The following is a 26,606-nucleotide window of genomic DNA, read 5'->3' as shown; positions in this document are numbered from 1 at the left end:
AGCGGGTACTTGAAGCAAGTAAACCTGCAGGTATGCGCGTACGCATTCCTGCGCGCGCGCCGCTATGGGAGCCGGCGAACGAGCTTTGACGCTAAACATACATTAGAGTAACCATAATAATGCGTTATTTTAATGTCAGCCTGTTTGTTGGTAGTTATTCTGATGGATTGGAATAAATAAATTATCAATATAAAAGATAGTTTTTGTTACACTGTAACTTTTATTGCTGTGCGAAAATGGACTTTATTATTTTGACATAAGTTAAATTACCCTTTTAAGCTTTACACTAATCACATCCATTAAAGAAATTACTCTCCGTGGTTATAATTGCATCGGAATGCAATTTAGTTTCAACAACTTGCCACTTTTAACGAATTTTTACCAGAATTAAAGGCATGTAACTAAATGAGAGTTAACAAATCCAAAACCAGTTAAGAATGTTAAATACCATACTTTAATTTTGATAAAATTATTAATTTAGTAGCATTCAGCTCAAGAGAGAACCCGAGGCTAGGCTAACCAACCCCCCCCCCCCCCAAAAGGGTAACTACCAGTCCCTCTGTTGCTGTTGTCCATGAGCAGTGCTAATTACATACCATCAAATCATCCATCTGCTCATTTGTCCCCTATCCTACAAAAACCACTTTAACAACAAAGCTATGGCATATTATCCCCTTTATTTATGGAAAATAGGAGATTTACATCTCACACCCTATTTTTACATGGCGTTGTCAAATGTTTTAAAATTCTACTCAACTCAATCAATCATTACCCATAACCGTAGGTGTTTGACACTTTTGAACCTTTAATCTATAACACCATTGTGTTTCGCTATAATTTTCAAATCAATGGACTTTTAAGGCTTATCGTTTAGTTTTATAATGGCATTTTTAAATCCTGGGATCAAAACAATGTTTGATTTGGTTTTATGTTGGCTTATCTTAATGACTTCTTTTATGAGTATCGATATCAACAGGATGGGGAATCAATTCATCATTTTGGGCATTAAATCAGATGGTGACACTGCACACAAAGACTAACTTTGAATAAAAGTGTGTGGAAATTGCCAAATGCCTGGTGAAGTCCTGCCATACAAACTATTAGTCTGCTTTTATTTCTTGTCTTAATAATTTTCTGTTAAGCTGTTGTCGGATAGTTTAACCTATTTTCCATGAGATACATCTCAAAAATGTATATGACAGACACTTAGTCTTACACCAAACTCAAAGTTGTCTGTTGTTGTGTAATCTATAAAGTTGAAGCCAGCAAACTTTAACATCTAGATCGAACCACACAACAAAAAATAACTTTACTCCACATTGTAAAGTCGGCTGCAGAAAATGACATCACTCTCTTAGTCGGGCATCGAACTAACGAAGAATTTCCTGTGTTAATGGACACAGACATTCGTACGCGATAATGTAAGACCTCACTGAGGGCAAAAGGGATTACTAATTAATGCAGAATTGGAGGCAATGACCTCCCCCTGATAATGTTAAGTAATGCAACCAGAAAACACAACATTGATCGATTGGAGAATTAGCGGGTAATAAATTTTAAAGTTTTCGGTTGATAAGCGTGTTTTGTTTTGTCCTTAAGCACAAATAAAGTCTAATTTAGGTACTAAGCCACTGTGACGCACAACCACTCAGTAAGATTTAGGGTCTCCGTCGAGTACCTACTGGTGAGTCCTGAGTGGTAACCTAACCAATATTTCCACTGAAACACAATATAATGAAATCTATGTGAAGAGCATTAAGTTTTTGATTTGAATGTAGCATTTAAAACAGAGTTCACTCATAAGGTGTTTAGATATTATTCCCTTTGCTTAGTATCGTATCTAGTACAAGTGACACAACTTTCGATGTTGTGACGTCAAAATACATACACGATTGCAATTTATATCTCACGAAGTTTTACTTTGTTTATTTCGAACTAGCTCTCTCCTGGGGTTTTACTCGTGTATTCTATTCCTATATAAGCTTTATAATATATGTATGCTATAAATTCCGATCATAAGACCATACTTAAATACTTTTCTAACTAATTCAACATCACCAATAGCCCTCAATAATCCACTGCTGGTCTATAGGTCTCCTTCCTCTAACTGATTACCCTGAAGAAAACTTGTTACCACTTATCCTAACTTGTTACCAACTTAGACAATACCTAACACTGTTATAAGCAATCCAATCTTCAGAAACAAAACTCCCAATAGTATGGTCATCCAGAAATAGAACGTTCTGTACAATTGTTACTTAGCCACAAGTTTTTCTAGCAAAATGATATTCACATAAATATTACTTCCACGATATGGTAGATTGCCAAAAAAGTTGGCGAAACTTTTTCAATAAACTTAGCCGTTTTCCTATCACATATCTCTTGTGTTTGCCCTTCAGTTATACGTTCTAGTTAGCCCAGCTATTACTCAAACGGTTGCGGCATACGGATCTATTTGGACCTTGACAATTATCCTGACAAATAGGATCTTATGTTACCTCCTTTTCTCATTATACTAGTAGATTAATTGGTTTTAGATGGGAGTCGAAAGTCTATGATGATAGTCCTGACCAGATAGCTAAATCGGATGATTTTCTAAAAAAAAAAAAGACCTGATAGCTAAAACAATTTTCTGTTTGTACTGATTCCAAAAAATACCTTTTTGGCAACTATATCCTAAAATTCAAAATGTATAAATATGGTAATCAGGCGATTTTTACGAATGCCAACGACTACTCAAAATGCAAAAATTTAATGTTAACGCTTCCTCCTTAGTGAGTCACTTTGTTTTAAGAAATTTTAAACACTAAACCGCATCATGGGAAAAGCCTTGAAGTAGGTCTTTTGGACCCAGACAGGCTAAGGATGATGCGACGATGATGACATACCCAAAACAGTGTAATAAACAAACAACAGGTCTAATTTTAATAGTGCAGACAATTTTTTATCATATCACTCCGACTAAAAACTCAATGAGAAACCAAAAAACTGTTAGTTCAAACTCAACGACCGAAACTTACTTAACACAATTTTTGCCGCCATTTTTTCCCGCCATGATGTAAGCGAGGTCGTCGCCCCAACACCTGTTGCTTATGTTTTTTTTTTAATCATGTCTGCGTTGGGCACTGGTCTATTAAGTATTAAGCACTTAGTTTTTATTATAACCTCTTAGTTCATTATTGATTTGTGGTCAGCGAAACGTACTGCGTTGGTTGGTGGTCGCGGATGGCACAGAAAGTGGACTCGAAAAAATTCTTAGCTTTATTGTATTGAACTCTAAGACGTAGGTATTAGAGTAGTAAAAAACGGATTTAAAAGAAAACACATATATACCTATATGTGTTTTTACTAGCAAAACTGCGAATAATTCGATTGGTTTTTTTAAGTAGAAAAGAAAGTTCAGATCATCTCCTTAGCGGGATTTGAAGGAAAAGTTGACGGCTTTAGAGAGATAAAAGTGGGGTTTGTAACCGGGAATCGATCCATATCCCCATGAATAGGGGATTTGGGAGTTTCTCGAAGTATGGATTCACCTTGTGAGATGTACGGGAACTTTGGAAGTGTGCTGTTGACATGGAACAAGTTCTGATCGCTTGGTTCTATGCAGAAGGAAAAGTAGCGAAGTTTTTGAAAAATTTTCGTTGTGTCCCAATACTTGAAAGTAGTTTTTTCTCATCATTGTTAGAATCTCAAGATATAACAGTAAAAGTAATAGAACTCAAAAGTAGTTAGAAGAGGATTTGTTGGTTGAGCGATCGCAAGCATGACTGCCAAACAAGGTGTCTCGGTTTTGATTCTTAAATCAGTAAAATATTAACGTGTTTTATAGAAATACGCAGTAGTAGCAGAGATATTGTGAAGTGGTGACTGGTCTATGGCGTCAGATTATTCCCATTTTAATAATTTTATAAAACTTATTTAATGACTAGATACATCTCAATCTAACCTTTATATAAAAGTAGAACATAATGTCTTGCAAAAAATAAAACGTTTGGTAACATAATATAGTAATTTCTTGATTTGAAGTAAATGACATTCATTACGGAGATTTCTTCATCTCAATAGTAAATAATACACCAATTTACGTCGCAAACGAAAAAATTACAAAATAAAATAGTTTTTGTGTACAGACGCCAGCATATGATACTACACTAAACTCAAATTCACTCTTCTATTTTCAACTTTAACACTTATTGATAAAGTTTATAATCTTTTACTGAAATTAGGACTAGTATGACGTGCTGTCTGGCTGTCTCCATGCCACCACACTTAATCTCGTGTGTACGGTCAGGTTGTTGCCATATCAGATTTCATAACATCCTGTAGAAGCATCCTTGAGACTTTTATTTTTTAATTGTTTACTATCACTTATGCTTTGTGAACACTTCACTGATCCCTTGAGTAAAGGTGGAATGACGTTATTAAGAATTACAGTTTTATGTAATTTTTTTTTCGATTTTGTAGTGATTAATTGGTCAATTTGTCGTAATAACTTGATTCGGGGGTGAATATTAATAAAGCATAGTAAAGGTAAAGTCAAGATAAAGCACCTACTTTTTGCAGCATCAAGTTATTAGTTCCAGTCATTGCAATCAATTCAAAACAAAATACGGTATCATTTAGTCAATGCTTCAACTAGTAGTAGTAGTAAACTGTTTTCTAATACCATCATTAAACCTAAATATACATTATATTTAAGTTTACTTTCAAAATCACATATTCATCAATTAATATTATTAAATCAACTATTAATTTAAAACCTTTCCATCAAATGCACAAACCATTTACGTGCTCCAACAAATGCCTCATCCACGACTAACTGGAACCATTATCACTTCGAACAACATGTACCCAGTATCCCCAACAACTGTCCCAAGTCCTCACAGACGACAACGAAATAAAGCTGTACCATCACGCCCCACAAAACATTGCGATAAGCTGCACAGCCATAAAGACCCCTCTTCAACTTAGTTTTTAACCACGTCCAATCTAAGAGTATGATCTCTTTACATCGACGCTTTCGGAGGCTCTTCCAAGTTCACTTTTATGAGTTTTTAAGTGGCCATTATGACGATAGAAGGCCGAACTTAATGTCTCTATGCTGAGACCACGGTGCACGGACTCGTGCACGGAAATTTTCTTGTGCTGCGTTTAGATTGTGTTTTTCTATTTGAGGCGAGTGTGTATCTAGTGTTATTTTTGGTATTGGTTGCTAAGATGAGCAAAGTCATAGTTTTCTGTAACTTTCAACAAAGTATATTTTGTTATGTTAAGTAATTTATACAACTTTTCATAATGCAACAACAAAGTCCTATCTTTTAATTGAAACACAATATTAGTTTTGTAAAACATTTGGTATCACACTCCACAAGCTGATATTGCTACTTTGTCATTTGTAATAGACTCATAATATACTATTTTTATTTGTAAAGAATGTGTATATTTAGTAAAGACTAACCACCACTAACAACCGCGTTACGCGTATTATGTCACAAAATAAAAGATTACATCAATAACGTGCACGCATTTGTAATCATTAATCACAAAGAAAAAGTACCTGTCCGTTTGAGCCCCTGCTTTTGTCTTTATTGATTCCAATTAGTTCCCGATGACTAATAGTGGTTCTGTTTACTAGCGCGAGTTACTCGACTGATACAAATGCGCCTTAAACAAGTTTAAAGTATGAAATGTCTTCCAGGATGTGGTGACACTGTAATTTTTATTTTTTTTCTCTCTCTGCCGCTGATGACACGAAATTGTTAGGTAACCTGATAGTTAATGTCATAAAATAACTGCTTACCGTATTGTAAGTTTCGTGAGAATATTTCTAAACGTACATTTGACACTTGGATACAGCAATTGGCTCGTTAGTGCGACTGATTGTCTGTGATCATGGTAACTGACGCTCGTTTTTCTATTAACCTCTTTTCCGTGTAATATTTGTTTGGTTTCCCAACTTAGTCGCGTATTAAGGTGATCATCATCTTCGCGTTTTGTTTTCTCACTTTCTAAATGTTTTTGAATGTTTAAGCGATTTGGCAAATTGTAGGAGTAACTTCACTTTTACAAAATTAACCATTCTTATGGTCGTTCAGGGGTCAACACTGGACGGACCTCGAATGTAGTAGTGACAAAAAAAAATTGGCATAAGTATCTAATATTAAAAAAGATGTAGATGCATATTACATTCCCGCTTCGACATGTATGAAATATCAATCAAACATCACTATATTAAAAAAAATACAAAAAACATGGCCGCCACAAGGCCAGGGGTACAAACTACATAATAAACTCAATATGACAAATGAACTGCGTATTAATTTCCCTGTCAATACTAGGGGAGCACGGCTCCTTAATTTTTCACGCCTACGCGAACAACTACCAATAAAACTAATGTATTTACTCCCTTCCTTCCTCGGAATAGAATTCATTATCGCATAATTTCACAAATTACAATACCGAAACCATTATATAAATGTCTTTAATGTTTGTTTATTTTTTATTTTTGTACTTAGGGTCGAAATTACCTTGAACTTCATTGTGTAAGACGCATGTTTTGGTAGTAGGAAATAGCAACAACAAACTTTTTTATTTTTGTTCATTCATATACGTACGCAAACGTTTGTCCTACTAACTCTTTTACCTTACTTTATTCTCATGACATAAGAATAGCTTACCTCACCCTTACAACTTCAAACTTCGTATTACTTAGTTACAATGAATTTTGAAGGAAACTTCGTTAAGGAAACCCCAAAAAAGGCCAGAACTTATGAAAAGAACACAAGTTTACGAAAACTAGACTAACACATACACAGTTAGGATGCTTTTGAAAACCAAGAGAAAGATGTGCTATGCTACGTTACTGTGGATGCGTTTGGCTTCCACCAATCATATTCATTAGTACACATAGCTTAGCACTGGTGGAAACAGACTCGATGCATGCTATGGAGGTGTGCAATGGATGATTTCCCTACTATCACATACTAGAGCTGCACAATGCACATCTTACTCGCACAGCTACATAGATTAGTATCGATGGTAATGATCATATAGTTTCACAGCTTAGCTATTACATTTTCGCAGCATAGCTACATAGCAGATCTCTGGTAAAGCACACTTATTACATTCAGTCCCAACTGTCGCTTTCCTTGAAAGCAGTCACACAATAAAAGCACTCTTAAATTCGCAGTATGTATTACACATAATGTTAAAGCTTTGCATTAACCATTTTTATTTTTATCCACAGGTCCATAGAAGTATGGCTGAAGACTGGACGTCGCCACAGCGAGATCCTGGCTGAACAGAAACTCAGCGAGGGTCAGCTACGGAAACCAGATTCCACCATCATATTCTGGTTGAAATGCGAACAGGTAAGGATTATTTTACATTGAAAGAATCACCTTACTAACACGTAGTTTTTAAACCTTCTTCAACTGCAGTCCTTATCGATTATTATTCGACGTACAAAATTTCATTACTGCCGTAGTTTAAGTAATCATTAAATGATCACTTAAACTATTCCTTAGTAATGCATCACCTTCGCGAACGCAAGTTTTTAAAGACTGGGTCACATGCTCACTTATTAATTATCGTTTTGAGTTTCTTAATCACAAAAAATTACTAAGTAAAATCGACTGTGGACTTAGTAATGCTTCATCTAGAATCTTAAATACCTACGCTACTTTATCTAAATGCTATCTAAATTCTAGACCAAAGCCACATATAGAACTGCAAAATACTAATCACTTTAAAAAAAGCAAAGAAAACGTGAAAACCATGCATCCCTAAGATAGTTTTTTATAAAAGTTCCAACCCCTCAACGACAGGTGTCGCTGAATTAAACACATTATAATAATTATTAAACACAGCGCTTCCTGCGTTCCCTACAATTTATTATGGTCGCATGGACACCGAGCATTTTCTTATAATTGCCAGTCATTTGTCTACTGTTTTTTATTGTATTTCGTTAATCAAAATTGCGTCACGTATACGATGGTAATGATTTTTGACATTTATCTAGTATTTATGGTCGTTTTTACCATGACCTCTACACTGTCACTATTATGACGATGATGAGAACTGTCACATAAGTAAAACTTACTGCCGTATTCAGAGACATTTAATGATCACTTAAACTATTCCTTAGTAACCATTTTGCCCCTAAAACAATTGCTAAGGACTGTGTTAAGTAAGCATTATGTGTTAAGGACGCAGTCAGACACTCGGAGGTACTATTCTGGTTAGTAGATACCTCTAATGAGTCGGTATACCTGTAAAGCACACCAATATTTTATGACACGCTACCTTCGCGCGGTTTCACCCGCTCTGCTCGTCTCCGGATGTTCTATAGCCTATAATCTTCTTCGATAAACACACTATCCAACACAAAAAGAATCAGTCAAATCAGACTAGTATTTCCGGAGATTAGGGCGTTTAAACAAACAAACTCTTCAGCTTCATATTAGTATCAGTATAGATTATTTTAATCTATTTTGTCGTTCATAGAATCAAGTTTTCAAGTGTTCAAGATAAATTATACAAAGCTCTCCAACGAAAATAAAGCTACAAATAACATGGCGTCTATAATTAATCCTGTTAACCAACCAATAAACTATACTAATGGTATTCATGACATTTCTAATACACCTTTATCTATTAACATCTAATAAATTACTACATCGAAGGAAATAACACAAAAATGTCCCATACGCCCTTCTAACAGGTTCAAAAGGATTGAAAACGCGACAAGCTGCGTTAAATACAAACACGCGCGTTAACGTTTAGCACCTGATCCTAGAAAAGGAACAAATAATGCCTGCATCCATAGTGCGATTATCTAAATGCATTAATTACTGTATCCTCACCACTCATACGTATGGAATAAACAAGTTATTTATAAACTAAACGCATCGATATTTTAATGCGCCATGTGCAAGGGTTGGTCTTGGTAGCTCCCTCTGCCCCGACTCTAATGTAGAATGAACACAGAAGTTACACTCGTGCCAGTGCTTAGTACGAAATAATAAGTACTGCATTTTTTTCCGATCACCTGATGGTAAGCAATCGCCGCCGCCCATGGACACCCGAAACACCAGAAGCGTTACAAGTGCGTTGCCAGCCTTTTGGAGGTTAGGAATTTAAGGGTTTTTGGAGAATCGGGGATTGGGAATGAGACCTCCGGTAACCTCACTCACACAACGCAAGCGTTGTTTCACGTCGGTTTTCTGTGAGGCCGAGCCGGCCCATTCGTGCCGAAGCATGGCTCTCTCACACTTTTGAAAGGATAATTAAATAAACAAATTGACTGCTAAGTCTATCGCAAGTCAATGAAATGATATTGCCTTTATTAATTGATAGGCGTTCCTATTCAATTATTCATTTTCGAATTAAAGTACTAATTGAACTCTGCCACAAACACACAGAGGCAGCGATTAATAAGACAAGAGCAGATAATAGTATTCTCTAGAGAAATATAATCTAATTTTACTTTATCCAAAACATACAATAACCTACGTTTTATAACACCAATAAAACATTTTTTAAATATTCATCAAATACACCGTTACCCTAGTAGCAGGCAATAAATAACCCAATAACACTTCTGCATCTCCCTGCACGATAGCACGCAGATGCGCCGACGCAGCACCTGCCAATCTCGGCGTGCGCGCAGGTGAAACTGTGTTTACGTTTTTTACAACCCTGCGCACCGACCTCCGCGAACGAGCGATTAATAACGTTACTTTGTTGCTGTCTTGTTTGGTTTAATTGAGAATTTAGGGTTGATACCACATATGGCCTCTTGTTCGTCGATGTGATGTGAAATGACGTCAATTGTCACAATTCTTGACAGAGGTCACTGATAACGTGTTTTAAAGGTGTTACAATTTCTTCGGTCGTATTTTTGTTTAGTGATTGAGAAATATTAATAGGAAAGAATTCTTGTGAGGGCCAACGTAAAAGTCAGTTAAGTTAATGAATGAAAAAGTGTGTTAAAATGAGGGATATAATTTTAATTGCATGATATTTATTGTAATTAATTACGTACATAAAGAAACTTGGCTTTCAAACTCCGATTAAGTTTTTCTTTCATTAAAGTTATTTGATTTATAGCGTCCTATGTAGTTTAACAAAAACAGGTGTTACTATTACCTATGGCATGAATATAGATTGTTTCAAATTTGCTATATTTTTTCTTTAATAACAATTCATTTATAGCGAAAGTAAAAGAAAGTTAAATGCCAACTCATGTTCTCTCCTATATTAAAAAAACATACATACGCATATACATTTCAAATTGGCTGAATGAATTACGAACTTTGCACATGATATAGGATAGTCTAATTATCAATATTTCACTTTTGATAACTGAAACATGTTTACTTGGAAATAGAAATATAACGAGATACACCTGGCTTAATTAATATTTTTTTTTTAGAATACCCTATCACGCGAGGGCGGCGTATCTTAACTAATTCGCATTCGGCGCTAGTGCTGTGTAACCTCTTTAGTGGTGCACCTTTTGCGGTATAGTCTGTAGTGCGGCCATTAAAAATGCTAATGTCATTGAGCTCCCAACTTCGACGCTACAAGCTTAACGGGTGCATCGACGATTTTCTGCACGATAATTGCGTTTTATTTTTTCAATATCGAATCTTGTTTATATTTAATTTGCATGTTTTTTTATGCTGAGTTCTGAGCAAATAGGAGACAATTTCTGCTATGGTTTGTTCAGTTCGTGTAGAGAAAACTTTTGTCTTCTGTTATGAAAACTTGACTAAAAATTATTTTATCTAAGAAATTAAAAGTTCTTACCAAGAACTTAACAGTAAGACTACATACTTTCGGGAAATTATACTTACATACAATCGGGAAAATGATAGTTAGGTAATGTACCTTCATAAACCGACTAGCTTTCTGGGTATAAAAGACTAGGGAGTGTGGGATTATTACCCTACTCAAACCACCCCGGTGCTAACCTCAGTACCTGTAAAGGATACCGGGTCCTCTAATAAACCCCGGATTAGAGTACGATTAGAGATGTAAAATATCATTAATTTTCGAAGTCTATTAAGACATTCAAAGAATATTTTAGAATAGAAAATAAAATAAATAAACTAACACCATCATCCACCCATGCGCATACGCAAGTTCCACGTGTCACGTGACATTCCCGATATAGGCACAACAACACGGACGGACAGACGGCCGCTTTTTACTCGTTTTCTAAGCAGATGCAGATGGTCAGTTATAATAATTTACTCGCATAGATGAGAACAGGTGTCTTCTAATGTATCTTGGTATTTGTTTTAATTTTTTATTAATATATTTCATTTATTTTGTGCTTAACTTAGTGCCTAGTATTAAATGACTTGGCACCTTTTTTCTTATTTGTGTTTTGTTACTTTGTTGTGCATAGTTTAGAGCTTTTATGCGGTTTCACTTTGTCTTGTATAAGATGTTAGATATTCTAACAATATTAATTGTTGTTTCAAATCTGCCTAATTAAAGATTCAATTGAAATAGATGCTTTGTCTTTGAATATTTGTCAAGGAGCAGAAAGATTTTCAAATTCAATTGACTGTTCCAATACAAGGAAGCCTGAAAAATAAACAAATTCTCGTGAAAATCTCGTCTCGCGCATGAATATGAGCCCCTTTTTTAATTTTTTTAAGGGACATCATCCAATGGCTTCTCTTTGCCATGGGCAAGCGAGAGGGAGTGTTAGACTCTTACTGACTAAAAATCACCCTGTTCCTACTCCTGCTCTTCGAGTCAGAACCCAGTTACCCGGCTAGGTAGTCCGCAGCTCCGAAATATGAGCCCCTAGCATTGCTTCCAATAAAGTCGAGTTATCTCATCAAACTCCTCGTTGTCAAAGTGAGCAGTAATCATAATTAAATTAAATTCTTCAGCATAATCGGAAAACGTTTTGTATACCAATCTAAGATTAAAGCCTAATCAGATTAAAAGATCAATTGCCCTCTCCTACCGAACCGAGTTTGTCCCTAAAATATGCTAACGGCCTTGGCTCCTAAACCCGGTTAGGTATTTACGAATTAGCAACAGCTTATCACTTTGTGGCCTTCCTAATTTTAACATTATTAATTAATACATTCACCCAATCGTGCCAATTACAGTCTAATTAAGTCAATAATTGTCGAAATATTGATAACGTTCCTATTTATGGGTGTAGTCTGTCTGCAAAAATGGTTAGTGTATAAATATAGCCATAGGCATATATGCATCCTAGGAGACCCGTGCATGCGGCGCTTCGCGTTCTGCGCGCGCCTCAAAGAGCCATCAGACCACCACAGATGGGGCCCAGTAGGAATGATGCCTGATCCGGAGCTGCGGACTACCTAGCGGGTTTACCGGGGCTCCGGCTCAAAAAGCAGGAGTGGGAACAGGGTGGTCTTTAGTCAGTAAGAGTCTGATACTCCCTCTCGCGTCGCCCAAGACGAGAGAAGTCATTAGATGATTTTCCCGCCTCAAAAAAGGCATCCCAGGAATACGAAAATTTTGTTACTGCAAAAAGATCTGCTGCTCATAAATCCTATTATGATAGATATCAATTAAAATGACATACCATTTGATGTATGTGAAAGAATGAAATAGAGTGCTTATACTGCCATACTCAGAGATTACTTAAACTGTGCCTTAGTAACGATTTTGTTCCAAAAACATTTGCTAAGGACTGGGTTAATTAAGCATTGGATGACTCTGAGTATGGCAGAAAATAAAAAAAATATCTGGCTTGACACCAGGTATCTATAAATGTGACAATGTAAATTACTGAACGAAATACCAGTTCGTCACTTTATCGATTGCTTCTAAAAATCTTAAACATATCACTTTAATACCTCAAGGTGCGCACACGCAACCTTAACGCAAGTTAACTATACTTAACGCCTAAACAACACACCTGTAGTAATTTCTTATTTTCCATTATAAATACCAAATTCCTAAGACAACACCTTGAGGCCATTTAATCTTGTCCATTAATTTATGCTAAACACATGTTCAAACTTCAATAATTCTAATTATCTACGTCATTTGACCATCAATAACAACTTTTTCACCCTTTTCTTGTAACACTTGACGAATACTTTATTCTCTAAGGCATAAAAGAGCTTTTGCAACGGTCGAAATACATTTTTTAACGTTGTCATATTTTGCATAGTAATGCAATTTCAGTTTTACGTGGACAAAATATGCGATTAGGCGTCAGCGGAGTTTAATTACAATAATTCCAATTAATTTTACTACGTAAGTACATTTTATGTTAGTTAGTATGTTTGTTGTTGTACATTAAAAGAATTCTTCCATGTTGTACTGTTCTTTTTTTATTTCTTACCATCTGTATTTACTTCTAATACATTTAATAAGGTACATGGTTATAAGCAGGTGCTTTTCTATTCTACGGTAAACAAATAACGTTAAATGCAATCTAAACAATGTGTATTCATTAGAGCATTAAAACGTAAAATATTTAAATATCACCGAAAAGCAAAAAAAATGTAAGGACCAAAGAAACTTAAGACGTAATCATGTAAAACACAAAATATTTAACATAATTAGACCCTCGGGTCCAAATCAAAGACAAGAGGATCTCTAATTAACCCAATAAATAGATTAATTTATTTTTTTCCGTATCAAAGTATAGCAGGTGCAGTGGGCACGAGTCAGGTGCATTCGGGTATCTCCGTAACCATTCGGTTTTATGATCGGCATCTAATTGATAGTGTAAATCACTTTAATGTCGAGTTTTGGGGAAACGCTGTGATAATGGGTCTATTTATCAAATGTGTTGATGATCATAGGGTTTGAAGAATAGAGGAAGGGTAGTAATATTCATAATTATTATTTCTGAATTGTATTAGAGAATGTGGAGACATATTTTATTAAATATAATGTTAGTTCTATGTTGACCAATGAACAACTCAAAATAAGGACCGCAAGATCACCCATGACGACGAAATGTGGGCTCGTAACAATCAAAATTCTTTATATTTTTTGTAAAAAGAACTAATTCTTTTTGTCGTATAATTGGTTGAGGTTGTAAATATAATGAACGTTATGTTCTCTAAGAGAAACAAGACAATCATTGACATTCTTTACAACAAAAATTCAATAAGATAGTCCAAGTATTAGTGTTACCCTGGTTCGGCAAACATCGGAGACATTCGGCCGTCTTCGGCTCTCGATTGTTCCACCAGACATTTTGCATTAACTTAAATACATGAAAATGTAAAGTTAATGATACCATGTACTCATGTACCTGTCTCTATTCGGTGTAAATCGGCTACGTTCGGCTGTTGTCGGCACGTGAACGGCGTGTGGCGCACTCAACCACCTGTTGCGCCTGCGCACCCTTCATATTCATACAGGGTGATATTAAATCTACTTTTTACATAAATATCATCTTAATTATTATTATTAATTAATCATTGATTATAATTAGGTACTAACGCTTAGTTTTAACTTCTTATATCTTATAAAGGTAAAGATTTTGACCCACTTTTTGTCAGTTATGTAATAAGAGGTGAACTTGTATCTCATTTCGTATAAAACTAACCTTACCTAACCTGAGTAAACAATAATTATGTATTACAAACACACGTCAATCAGCTATCGATGAGACGTGAGTCGAACATCAAATAGGGTTCATATTTATTGAATTTTTTATCAATCAATAAATGATTACCTACATAATTAATAGTCGCAATAATCATTATCCTTATATAGAGAGTAAATCCTATCAGTCAACTACAGATGAACTAGTTCTTAATGCTACCAAGCCAATTACTTACATCTACATTTTAAACTACTCATTACTTTTTTACACTCGATCAATGAATCAACACTTAATTGCAGTCCATTAAAATTTAAAACGTATCATATTAGTACTAAGTCCATTTATCTCACATAACCGAAATTATATGTACAGTAAATTAATTATAGCCAATATTTTACGAGTGCCAATTAAAATTGTCAACAGATATTGATACACTTTCCTTTTTTTAATCAGCCTGTATATTGTGCCCGCGCACCTGCTGTTTTCCCGACTTTTTTACTTTTTTTTCCTTTGTTTCCCATCTTTACCAACTTGGCAAGTATAATAAGCCAGTACGTATTATGGTAGGTCATTTGACATCAGTATTTTAACCTTTTTAATATGTTGTTGTTATTTTTTGCACCGGAACTCGCTCGCATTCCTTGAATCGTTTGAACCGTTCGCCCCGTGTTGCCACGCTTGCGTTGTTCGGTCAGTAAAATTGCTTAATTTATTTCTTTGTCCTCATACTATGTATGTTTGTTAACGATACGATGATTTCGAGTAAATGCAGTAATTAATGATGCTGTATTTTCCTTTTTTGGGGTTAAGGTGAAACAGAAGCCGTGTCACAATTTTTGCTCCAGGTTTTAAACGAATGAAATTTTCACCTGGATGTGTCATAATAATCATGAATGAGTTGGAAAAGAAAATAATATATTCCCCGTTAATTGACGTAAGTGAAGCTTGTCAATGTCATAGAACATTTTTGTTCTTACCCAGGACTTTAAACTACACCAGCACCAAACACGAACTATTATTCCTATAAGACTAACTAACTCTGAAAACTATAACAATAAATAAACAACAAAGGTCAATAAACCTTTTAAAAGATACTACAACGTAGATTGGTACTCGAAGGTTTCCTATGACGTCACTTGTCATGTTTTTTATTACAAATAAGCTGTCAGCCTCCTTAGCACAAATGGGAGGGTAATAAATGATTTCACGTCCATTCATCGGCTCTCAATCAGAATACGTCAGAGTTGTCGATAACACACCGGCGCGGTATCAAAGCGCCGACAGATACTAGATACTGATATTGTAATGTAGGATGCTGGGCAGGGATGAACTAGGCAAGTAATGGGTCCCCATTAAGGGTTTTGAGATTGTAGGCCTTTAAGTTTAAGAATATTGAACATGTTTGCGTAAACATATCTTAATAATTTTACATTGCAGAACTTGAGTTCGTAGTTAATGATGAGGTTTAAGATTTCATACTTTACCCGGATAATTTGAGCTATGCTAAAGTATCTATTACTATTCTGGAATACATATATACCTATAAATCTATTTTATTGGACACATGGATTAAAATAAATCATACAAGCATGTAGCTAATCTTAAAATCAATGAACATCAAGCTCACAGTAGACACTTTCTTCAACACCGATAAAAGACAAGCAGTTGCACCCGGCACTTTGCCCACCAATCCGACCCTGTGCGTATCTGTCAGTCTAGCAAGCTCCCACGAATCTACAAGTCCCGACAGGTTGAGTAACCAAGTTCATAGACCCCATGTTAAATGACAAAAAGCGATCGTTCGGTTGTAAGCACGCGTGAAAAAAAAATTAAAAACCATCTTAACAGACTGATTAAGTAATTTTTGCACAGATTTCAATGACTCGTACTTCTGTCTGGGAAAAACGTAATTATTCGTTCTTGTTTGTTTTTTGAGTGAGTTTACGTTTGCTTCGTTTCACGGTGGTGGCGCTAGTGGCGTTTTTGGCTTTGATGTTGGAAATTCAAGGCTAGCTTCAAGCTTTTTTCGTGAAACTATAAATGCGAAATGTAACTTGTAAATGACCACTTCAATTCGTCATGTTTGCTTAAATCACATAAATCTTAAGAGATCTTGATAGATTTATAGCATAGTCATATTTCCAGTATCACCACGATTCTAATATAACGTATCCCCAAGGATCAGATGTTCGGAATGGATCCCATCGTAAATATGAGTATTGCGTAAAAATCAAAACGTTTGTCAAAAATCATTCTCACAAAATTACATTAATCAGGACAGTAAGTCAATGTATTGGTATATTTACGTAGATAAAATTAACTTTTCCCTTGAACTCCGGCTCTGAGACGAACTTTCTCACGATACTTGTTTTTCTGAAAACAATATCATAAATAGTGGCGTGTAAACAAAACCACTATAAATAGATACATTTCGAGAATCCCCAATACTTTACGTACAATCGTGACATTTGATCCCGAAGTTCCTCGAAGTGGAGGCGAGTGATCAACCTCTTTCAGTTGTACCGCCAAGGTGCCAAAGCACTCGAATTTTGGCGCGAACCAAACGTCAAACTTCTATCTATGGTTGTCTAGTCTAGTTTTTTTTTTACTTTTTAAGGCAAAGGCAGACAAAAAGCGCTCGTACCATCGCATCAATGATAGCCATTTAATAGCATCACGACATGATAAAAAGCACTGGCATCGATAAAAACTAAAATGTAGATCGTTCTGAAATGAGCATACGTGAGAGTTTTTGTGCCGCCATATTGTCGTCTCTTGTACGTTTTGTTTTATTATTAACTTTGCTGTTTCTATGTTTCGCTATAAGGATAAAAGTTAGGGATGATGCTCTTGTGAAACTTATTGGTTTATTGTTACTCTTGAAATAGACGAACTATGTAATCTTAAACAACCGCAAGCTTGCACGTCTAGCAATTATCGAAATTAATTGTTTGTTTTTTCTGTAGAAAATGTAAAGAATATTTTGCTACTTTTATTCGCCCTCTCATAGTATTACGAACCACTTGGCCTCCTATTATTGATTGTTTGAAAAAAATCTGTACTATTAACCAAATCTAGTCCGTGACTAAACATATCTACGTATCTAATTGCACGTACTTACGAATCCTTTGTCAGTACGCCTATGATCTCATCATCTTTAATAAGAACTGCATTCCATCCCCGATTTATTCCACCAGTATGAATAGATCGATTTAAATCGACTGACTATTCGCTAACTCATTTCGTTTTTGAATCGATTACGCAACTCGAAGACACGCGAATGATCGATTTTAAATGCATAGTTCGATTTGCGGAATCCATTTCAGTACCTATAAATTAGTGGTAAAAATGTAGCGTGACACTGACAGAATATTTAAATTTTGTTAAGGCTAGTGTACACTGTTGGGATGTGTTTAAATACCTGTATAACTAACTCTTAGTTACATTTACATAACATTGTCATGTTTCGATTTCTAAATGTTTACTGAACCTGAAATTATACCCAAGTGTTGACGATTAAAAACTATCTACAGGATTATTTTTATCATGTCATTTTTCAACAAATTGTCACACAGTTTTACTAATATTATAATATACTTATGAAAAGTAAAATATCTATGTGTACCATTCCGCAATAAGCCAGCTCCTCTCCAACCCCCAACAACAAGCATAAGCATGCTTGCCATTATTTTAATCCTTTTCATGCCCCCAAGGACTGCAGTCTTGAAAACAGTCTGAAGTCGAAGCATTACCTCAAGCAACCTGAAAAAAAATATAAACATATTAGAATAAACCGACAAACATCAAAGTAAAGTAAATAACAGAAATATTAATTCAACCAAACCACAAACTACCTCTTTTGTCGAACAAAACGCGTTTCGCGGTAAAACGTAAGTATCGTGTCAACACCGCCTAACATCTGTTATGCTTTTTATAACGAATTCAAACTGGCATCAATAGGCACAATGGCGAAAAAAACACTTTTACTCTTTACACGGAATTTAAAAAAAGAACGAGATTATGTAAAAAAAAGATGGAGAAACGTCGAAACGTCCGGCTGACGACGCGATCGATGATTTTATTGAGAATCTTGTATTTTTAGTTCCGTGATCAAAATATACGACGTACAATTCAATACGTATATTTGGAAATGTATTGATGTTATTTAATTTAAGCTTTTCGTTCTGGCAAAACTAGACATTTATTACCGATTGCATAATTATTTAGCTTGGTACAGATTCCATCACTATTCAAAATATTTAGAGCATTAACACCTATCCTAATTTTAGTCAGTCCTTACATTGAGAAATTCAATCTCTGCTAACCAAACAAAAGTCTGAAACTAAAACTTTTATTCATTAACACCTCTGTGTATTATATGAAAAAGTGGCAAAATCTCTCTTTTGGCCTAATTTCCATTGAGAATCGCACGGAACGGGCGCGCGACAATTAGCGCGCACCGTCGCGTCGCGTCGCACTAAGTCAAGGGCAGTCAGCAACGAGCAACTTGTTCCGACCGAATGTTAATACGCTGCCGATTCAGAAACTACGACGTTGATACTAGTTTACGACCGCTCCCGAGGCCGCGGCCACTCCAATTGTAGTCTTGTAACTATGCGCGGTTTTGTTAATTAGATGCACATAATTTTTGATAGCTTGTACATTTTGTTCAAGACGGACTTTCAGCTACGGTTTGGATTGAGAGATATTGAATTCAATTGTGGGAGATCCATGCTACGACACGAAGGAGTAATACCACCGCCTCACAGAAAACCGACGTGAAACAACGCTTGCGTTATGTCTACTCTTGTGAGTAAGGAAGCCCAATTACCCCCCTTCCCAATCCCCTATTCCCCAACAACCCTTAAATTTCTAACCGGTAACGCACTTATAACGCCTCTGGTGTTTCAAGTGTTCATAAGCGGCGGCGATTGCTTACCATCAGGTGATCCATCTGCTCTGGACGTTCACCAGCGATATATTCCATAATAAACACATCTGAAATAAGGTCAACAAATTCCTACCTACATGTACATTTTTGTCCAGAAATTGTACAGATTCTAAATTCGAAACATGGAACTCGTTCATTGATTGCATATTTTGACAACAACTTAAAATTGGAACGTTCGCACCGAAAACATTTAGTTTTCAAACGACGGCATGGCGGCCATCAATATTTCCGTCAACATCGATCTCCTTTTGGATTAACACGCAGGGGCCGTGCTCGCGGTTGTAACTTTCATATATTTACGCAAATAAAATTCACTTTCGATCCTTATCTATATTTCCTTACTTAAAAACCTATATTTATTAGGACCTGTAGACATCCTGGATACTCGCGGATGTCGAAATATGTCAGTCAGTATCATAGATAACATAATCAGCTCTATTTTTAAACCTCTCAAACATGTCAATATTTACTTACATCTTCGTAAGATGTTTATTAAATAATGAGTGGAATTTTTCATTCATTGGCACGAGCGCGTATTCACTGAATAAATTAACTAATTCTAGCATAGTAGCAGACGGCGTAATATAAGTAATAATGATGTGGAGTAACTTGGCAGTTAATTCAAATGAATACTCAAAAATTCTGGCCACCATTCAAGGTCACACGCTACATACCGCTTGAACTTTAAAGGCGCCCATTTGCTTTGAATTTATTTCAATATTTAACACGATTTATAAGGCGTAACCAAAGAAATTTACTTCTGAGAGCACTGATAAAAAGCACTATGAACTTCTGCACGTGTATCCGAACGTTGCACGTTAACTTTTTAATTTAGGTATTTTGCTTTGGCAACATTTTTTGGGTATTTGTGATTTAGCGCCAAAAACCATTGAAAAACAACACTAATTACCCGCTACCCAGTTATTAAGATGATTAGATATATTTTTGCACAAAGAAATAATGTCTGGGCAGCTTTATTTACTACTTATTTCGAGATTGATAATCATCTTGAAATTAACGCCTACAATTATACATTTAATATAGTATTAAATGGTTTTTGTAAAGTTTATGAACCAAATCATCGCGAATTATTTTTTGCTGACTTACCGAATGCCTGTACACATACAGGAGTTTTTGTAAATAAACAAAACAGTGTATTGACATGGGGATTTTGACGTAAGCTTTTAGAATACGTGTTTATATAGCCCATAGATACTTATTTTGGCTTGGTCAAACTTTGTTTTGGGTTTATATGTGGTTGTGGATTTACTCGCTAATTTATCAGTAATGGTTTTAATCTGTAAGTAATTGGCACTTATTAACTTTCCAGTGTCGAAAACATCGTGATTATAATTATAACAAGACTTATAATTTTAGGACATTATTATAGTTTATAGTGAGACTGATTTTATACCTACTTCTATCAAAAACTTCGGTTATCAACAAAACATTTCAAAGATTTGATATCTATTTTTCCTATAACATTAATCTAGTTAAAATATGAAAACGATTTAAAATAAATTTAATTATTATAACTATTCAAAATAAAATTCATTTTCATTTAAAAACGTAAATATTTTTCCTTTTGAGCTCGATTTCGTTTTCGTTATTATTATTTTTACACAATGACACTTATATTCGTATAAAGTTACCCATTCATGTGACGACAAATTTACGCGACGACGTTAATGGCCCGTTCGCAGATAATAACGATTTAATTTGTCGCGATTGAAATATGTATCGAAATCCGACTCATAACGAGCAGTATCCTTATTATTGTGTAACTTAATTAACGATATTGTTATTTTCACAAGTAGTTTAAAAGATTAATTAGATGTATAACATTTGATGTCTATTTTGAGAGCTTTTAAAAAGCAGGACAGTTTTAGTCCGTTAAATTCTAACTACGTTAAAACTAAAATTCTACTATTAAAGAAAAAGGAACTGGATGAAATAAAGATTTCAAGACTACCGAAGACGAAACTCAAAACTTCCTCAGTACCAAGGACTTGGTGGTAATCGAGAAAAAATTTTCAAGAGCTCCACCTGAAATATATCGCTATTAATTATTTCTCTACAACGATTTCAAACACGTCGACTAAAAATCGCAAACATTTGCGATAGACAATAAAAAATCTAAACATTTTAAATCGCACCGTGAATGGCCATCGTAGAATTAAGCGATTCAAAATTTGGAAACGTCTCGACTAACCTTGAACGCAAACACCGGTCGAGTCGCGATAGTGCCGGCGGGTTGAACGCTCTCGTTCAAGTTTTTTCTTACTACTTAATTATTCTATTAGTATGCACTAAACATAACATTGACAGGGTTACCGGCTTTGCATATCTAAGCTCGAAATTCAGCATACAAATTGAGTTAAAAACTAAAAAAAGACGATTCGTAGACAAAAATCAAAGTTCAATTAACTTCTTAATCAATATTTGCATAATTAGCTGGAGGTAACCACAGTCACTGGTGGACGGTGAGCAATTAAATATGTCTAGTGCAAATAGGTGGTCTATGACGTAAGCACTAGTTATTAAAATATTAAGTATTCACAAAATACGAAGTTACCCAACCGTAACATTGCAGGAATACATTTTCCTGTCGGAATCGCAACCCTTTCCAACGAACTGGTCTCACCCTACAATAATAATAATCAATCGCCGCCATAGCTAGCCCTGAGTGCAGTTCATTGCGCTAGCGTGCTGTTTCGGCACTACATTCCGCCTCCGTTAGTCAGACGCCCACGAGCGTCGGCGAATTCGCACGAATTTCGCACTCGGATGCACGAACATGTTTTAATATATAAATTGATATGACAGCCCCACTTGTTTCGCTGTTCGATTTGGCACGATGTATGTTTTAGTTTTTTTTTAATGTTAGAGATCAATAAACTGGCTAGTTGCTTGTGCTATAATATGAAATTTTACTAGTGGCATTAATAATTACTTGGATATACAACTGTCTGTCTACATTTTTAAGTCGTGCGTGGTACATCTGTTATCTAGTCGTCCGTTTTTTTCCTTTTGATTGTTTTTGTTGGAATCCTTATAATTATCTTTACAAGAAACTTGTGCTTAATCTAATGGTTTAATTTTTTTATTGCCTTTTCTTCTGTACCTCCCACTTATCACTTTTTTGCTTCATTTTTTATTTTTATCTCGATTTATTAATGTCTCACTCCAGCTGTTGGGTTGTTATTTTCCTTTAACCCTTATGTGACCTGCATCTGTATCTCAATCGGCCCTTTAATTTATCATCTGCTCTTAATCTTGTTCTATATTTAACAAAAACTTTAAATAGCCACCGAAAGTATTCGGATGCCTCATCCGACACTACATTTATAGTTCGTAGCAAACGGAACTCGAGACTCCAGATACGCCCAAATTTGGTCATGGGTCGTGCGAAATACAGTCCACAGCTATTATTATATTATGCGTATAAATAAAGCATTGAAAACTGCCTTACCGAAGCAAATCAAGGACCAGACCTTTGTAAGAATTAGATTATGGGGCGACTTGCTGCACAGTCGTGACCTGTGCGGAATGCCCATGAGAACTAAGCTAATTATTAGAATAAATTATTTTAGACTTACTTCTGGTAGGGTTAAGGTTAAATATCGCTATGTTACATTGAAGACGGGTTACATTTATAACAAGGTTCTAGGTTAAAACTAATTCTTCATCGAAAAGTTTTCAATTACTGGCTATGAAACTCTTTACTTCATGTACAATATATTCTATATTTTACACATTAGCGTACAATGATAATTGTTTAATTCTATTATGAAATAAAACATAATGTACCTACTATAATACTTAATACAACAAATCCCTATCCTGCAAAAATCCAACAGAAACAACAATCCCAAAATTAAATTGTAACTACAAACTCATAATTGCGTTCAAAAAACGCTAAAACACACAACACCGACCACAATGTACCCAATTACGACCGTCTTCGAACATAATTTGCAATTTCATCACCTAATTCCGATTCAGGTTTTCATGAATGAACGTTTAAAATCCAAACGATAAGGTATTTATAAATTATAAGAACCGGTTTACTGAATAAATGTTAATGGGACCGTGAAAATGAAACGTGTTACTTGAATTATATGATAAAATTTATGCGTAAGTTTGTGGGCGGTCGGGTACGGCAGACAGGCTGAGTGAAAGGCGATAGTCATGAATGAACAACCATTTTCTATGTTTGTTGTTGTACGGTACGTTATGTAGCTTCTAGACGCTTTTTTCGCGGGTTAAACGTATCATTGATAATCTTTTAAAGTTATTTAAATAACACTTGTCTACTTTATTAAGTATGTAAAAATATTTATTCTTTAATAATATTAATTTATTATAATCTTAACTATGTAATAAAATAAATATAAAACAATATTTCCTTCTAGCAATGAATATTAAATCAATAAATACACTTCGCAACACGCTTCCTCGTAATATACATAAAAAATGCAAAATAAACGCATTGTGAACAGCAGGCATTACGCCCCCAAGATTCAACTGTCACAACACTCGTAACCAAGTCGTTGATTTAACGTCCAATTCAAATTTCGAACGTCAGATTTTGCCGCCCACTAGAAGCCCACAGATTATATAAGGTTTGAGTCATGCTGCATAGACGATGCACCTCTATTGTCGTTGGAATTTTAATGAGAGTAGTTCGCACGCATTTCGTGTGGGCCACCGTCTGTCACTTGGTATGAATGAGAGCTTTGGGCTATGTGTGTCACGAGAACTACAACTAACCTAATATGCGTCTTATTCACAGAATTTCTTGATGGATGATGTTTTACTTCTTAAACTCTATCGCTAAGTAAAGCGGACACTCCGTTAACTTATTGCAAGAAATCATTAGGTGACATATCCCCACTATTCTGAGATAAACGGTATTTTAGTTAGAATTGTGTATTGGTCGGTTGTTGATTTGCCCATATTATCCTGAAATGTCCTGAATATAACTACCTTGATGAAATTTGTTTTTGCATTTTGTAGAATGTGTCAAAATAAGTCCACGATGTCCTATCGCTACATACATATAAGTTATACAAACCCCTTCCACGATTAGCAAGAACCCCAATCAATATAATATAATGACTTCATATAATTACATTTTTGGCCCCACACTTCCCTTTCACGCCCCATCTCAACTAGAAACACTAGACCTATCATCTAGGACCTAGGTAATTCCGTAATCACCAGCTCGGAGTCATGTTTCCACGTAATTAGGAGTACGGGTCATGCGCGCCAGTCACGACCAATCAGACGCCTGGCGCATATTATTATACTGAGTTATTAATAATACATGTACCATGTACCTGATTGCAGGGCTCTAAGGCTCAGGTTCCTTTGTAGCGGTACTTGCGTTTGGTCTTTTTGGTCTTGAAGAAAAGTCCAAAAGGACCACGATACTAGAAGTCTCAAAATTCGCAGATGGTCCAAAATAAGTCTTAGTAGCAACATATGACCGCTTACTTACTTAGATAACGGTGCATGGAAAAGTTTTGGTCCTTATGAACCTAGAGGAAACCTAGAAGCACCACTATACAAGGTACAACACGTGCCCAATAGGACCATGTCTATGAGAATTGAGAATGTAACATTATGTTATGTCTTATTTACTTCAGAAATAGACAAAGGTGTTCTTCCATCGCCCATTACATATTGTTTTTAGTTGGATTCTTAAGGAGTTGTAGACATCATGTCATACCTAAATAATTTGATTGCTGGAGAATCACCTATGCAGCAAGATATTTAAATCGAATAAAATATAATAAAGGACATCAACCAGTTTCCCGCTTGCTGTCTAACCATAGCCTGAAGGTCGTCTAATAATAATACTTATGCATTTATTATTGATAACTATGTTATTATATCTACGTAGACATTCGCCAAGTGTTGCACGAAGGATTTGCGGTTACATTGGTATACATTGGTCCTACTGACTTATTTATAGGGTTTCAGGATATAGAAAGGAGTTTTTAGTTCCTTATGTTAATTCGTTTTAGTGTTCTTTATTCTGGTAGAGTAATTTAGTTCTTTACTTATTTATTTAAGGGTAAACAATAAAGCATACACCAAAATACATATAAATAGATTTGTAACAAGACCTCAAAGAGCCATCAGACCACTACAGATGGAGCCCAGTAGGGCTGACGCCTGACCCAGAGCTGCGGAATACCTAGCGGGTTTACCGAGGATTCGGCTCGAAGGGTAGAAGTAGGAACGGGGTGGTTTTTAGTAAGTAAGAATCTGACACTCCCTCTCGCCTCGCCCAAGGCAGGAGAAGCAGTTGGATGATTTTCCCCTCTTAAAAAATATGTTTGACGCAGGATAAAGTGAAGAGGTAATGATAAAAGTTGCATTCGTTTAAAGGTGACCTAATGATTATGCTATCAAGTATTCAATTCCTTAAAACATATTAAGATTGTTATCAAAACAATACTGTAATAATCTGATTGGAGATAAGTAATTATCAATGCACTATCAGCAATTTGCATACCAATCTTTTATCAATATCCATTCAGCAGTTTTTTTATGGTACAAGCCGGCAAACGAGCAGACGGATCACCTGATGGTAAGCAATTGCCGTCGCCCATGGACACCCGCAACACTAGAGGCGTTAGAAGTGCGTGCAAATGAATAACGAACATTCCATTATTAATCTGTGCACCTTTAACCACAAGATTACATAGTATAATATACGTAGTAGACAGTAAGACATCAAGTAAAATATTTCATTAACCAATCTAAAATACGGCTCCAAACTACTATTAAAACTTTACAAATCAAAACATCTTCAAGAACATCCCGATTCACAACGAACAGTCGCACTTTTGACCTCTAGACCGGCTAGACGGACAGTCTGTTATCAATTTATTATATTAGCTAAATGAGCCGACAAATAAATGACTGGTGCCGGCCACAATCCATACTAAATGAGCTGCGACAAAGGATTTGGACAAAAGATCTTAAATTATAACTATTTTCAATCTATTATTGAATAAGTTGACAGCTTGATATATGATTTTTGGTAGTAACCAGGTATATTATGTT

General features: G+C 35.4%; 1 protein-coding gene across 1 annotated transcript in view; it reads left to right on the top strand.

Annotated features, from left to right (window-relative positions):
- LOC118272341 (tRNA dimethylallyltransferase) overlaps positions 1 to 26,606 on the top strand; it is a 235,227-nt gene that overhangs the window by 191,610 nt on the left and 17,011 nt on the right. The window contains exon 4 of the mRNA XM_050693272.1: positions 7,247 to 7,370. Within this exon, the coding sequence (XP_050549229.1) occupies positions 7,247 to 7,370 (124 nt within the window). The remainder of the gene's footprint in view (positions 1 to 7,246; positions 7,371 to 26,606) is intronic.

This window comes from Spodoptera frugiperda, chromosome 4 (genome assembly GCF_023101765.2).
Source record: "Spodoptera frugiperda isolate SF20-4 chromosome 4, AGI-APGP_CSIRO_Sfru_2.0, whole genome shotgun sequence".
NCBI lineage: Eukaryota > Metazoa > Arthropoda > Insecta > Lepidoptera > Noctuidae > Spodoptera > Spodoptera frugiperda.
The sequence above is the reverse complement of the archived record's forward strand: the minus strand, read 5'-3'. Positions and strand labels throughout refer to the sequence as shown.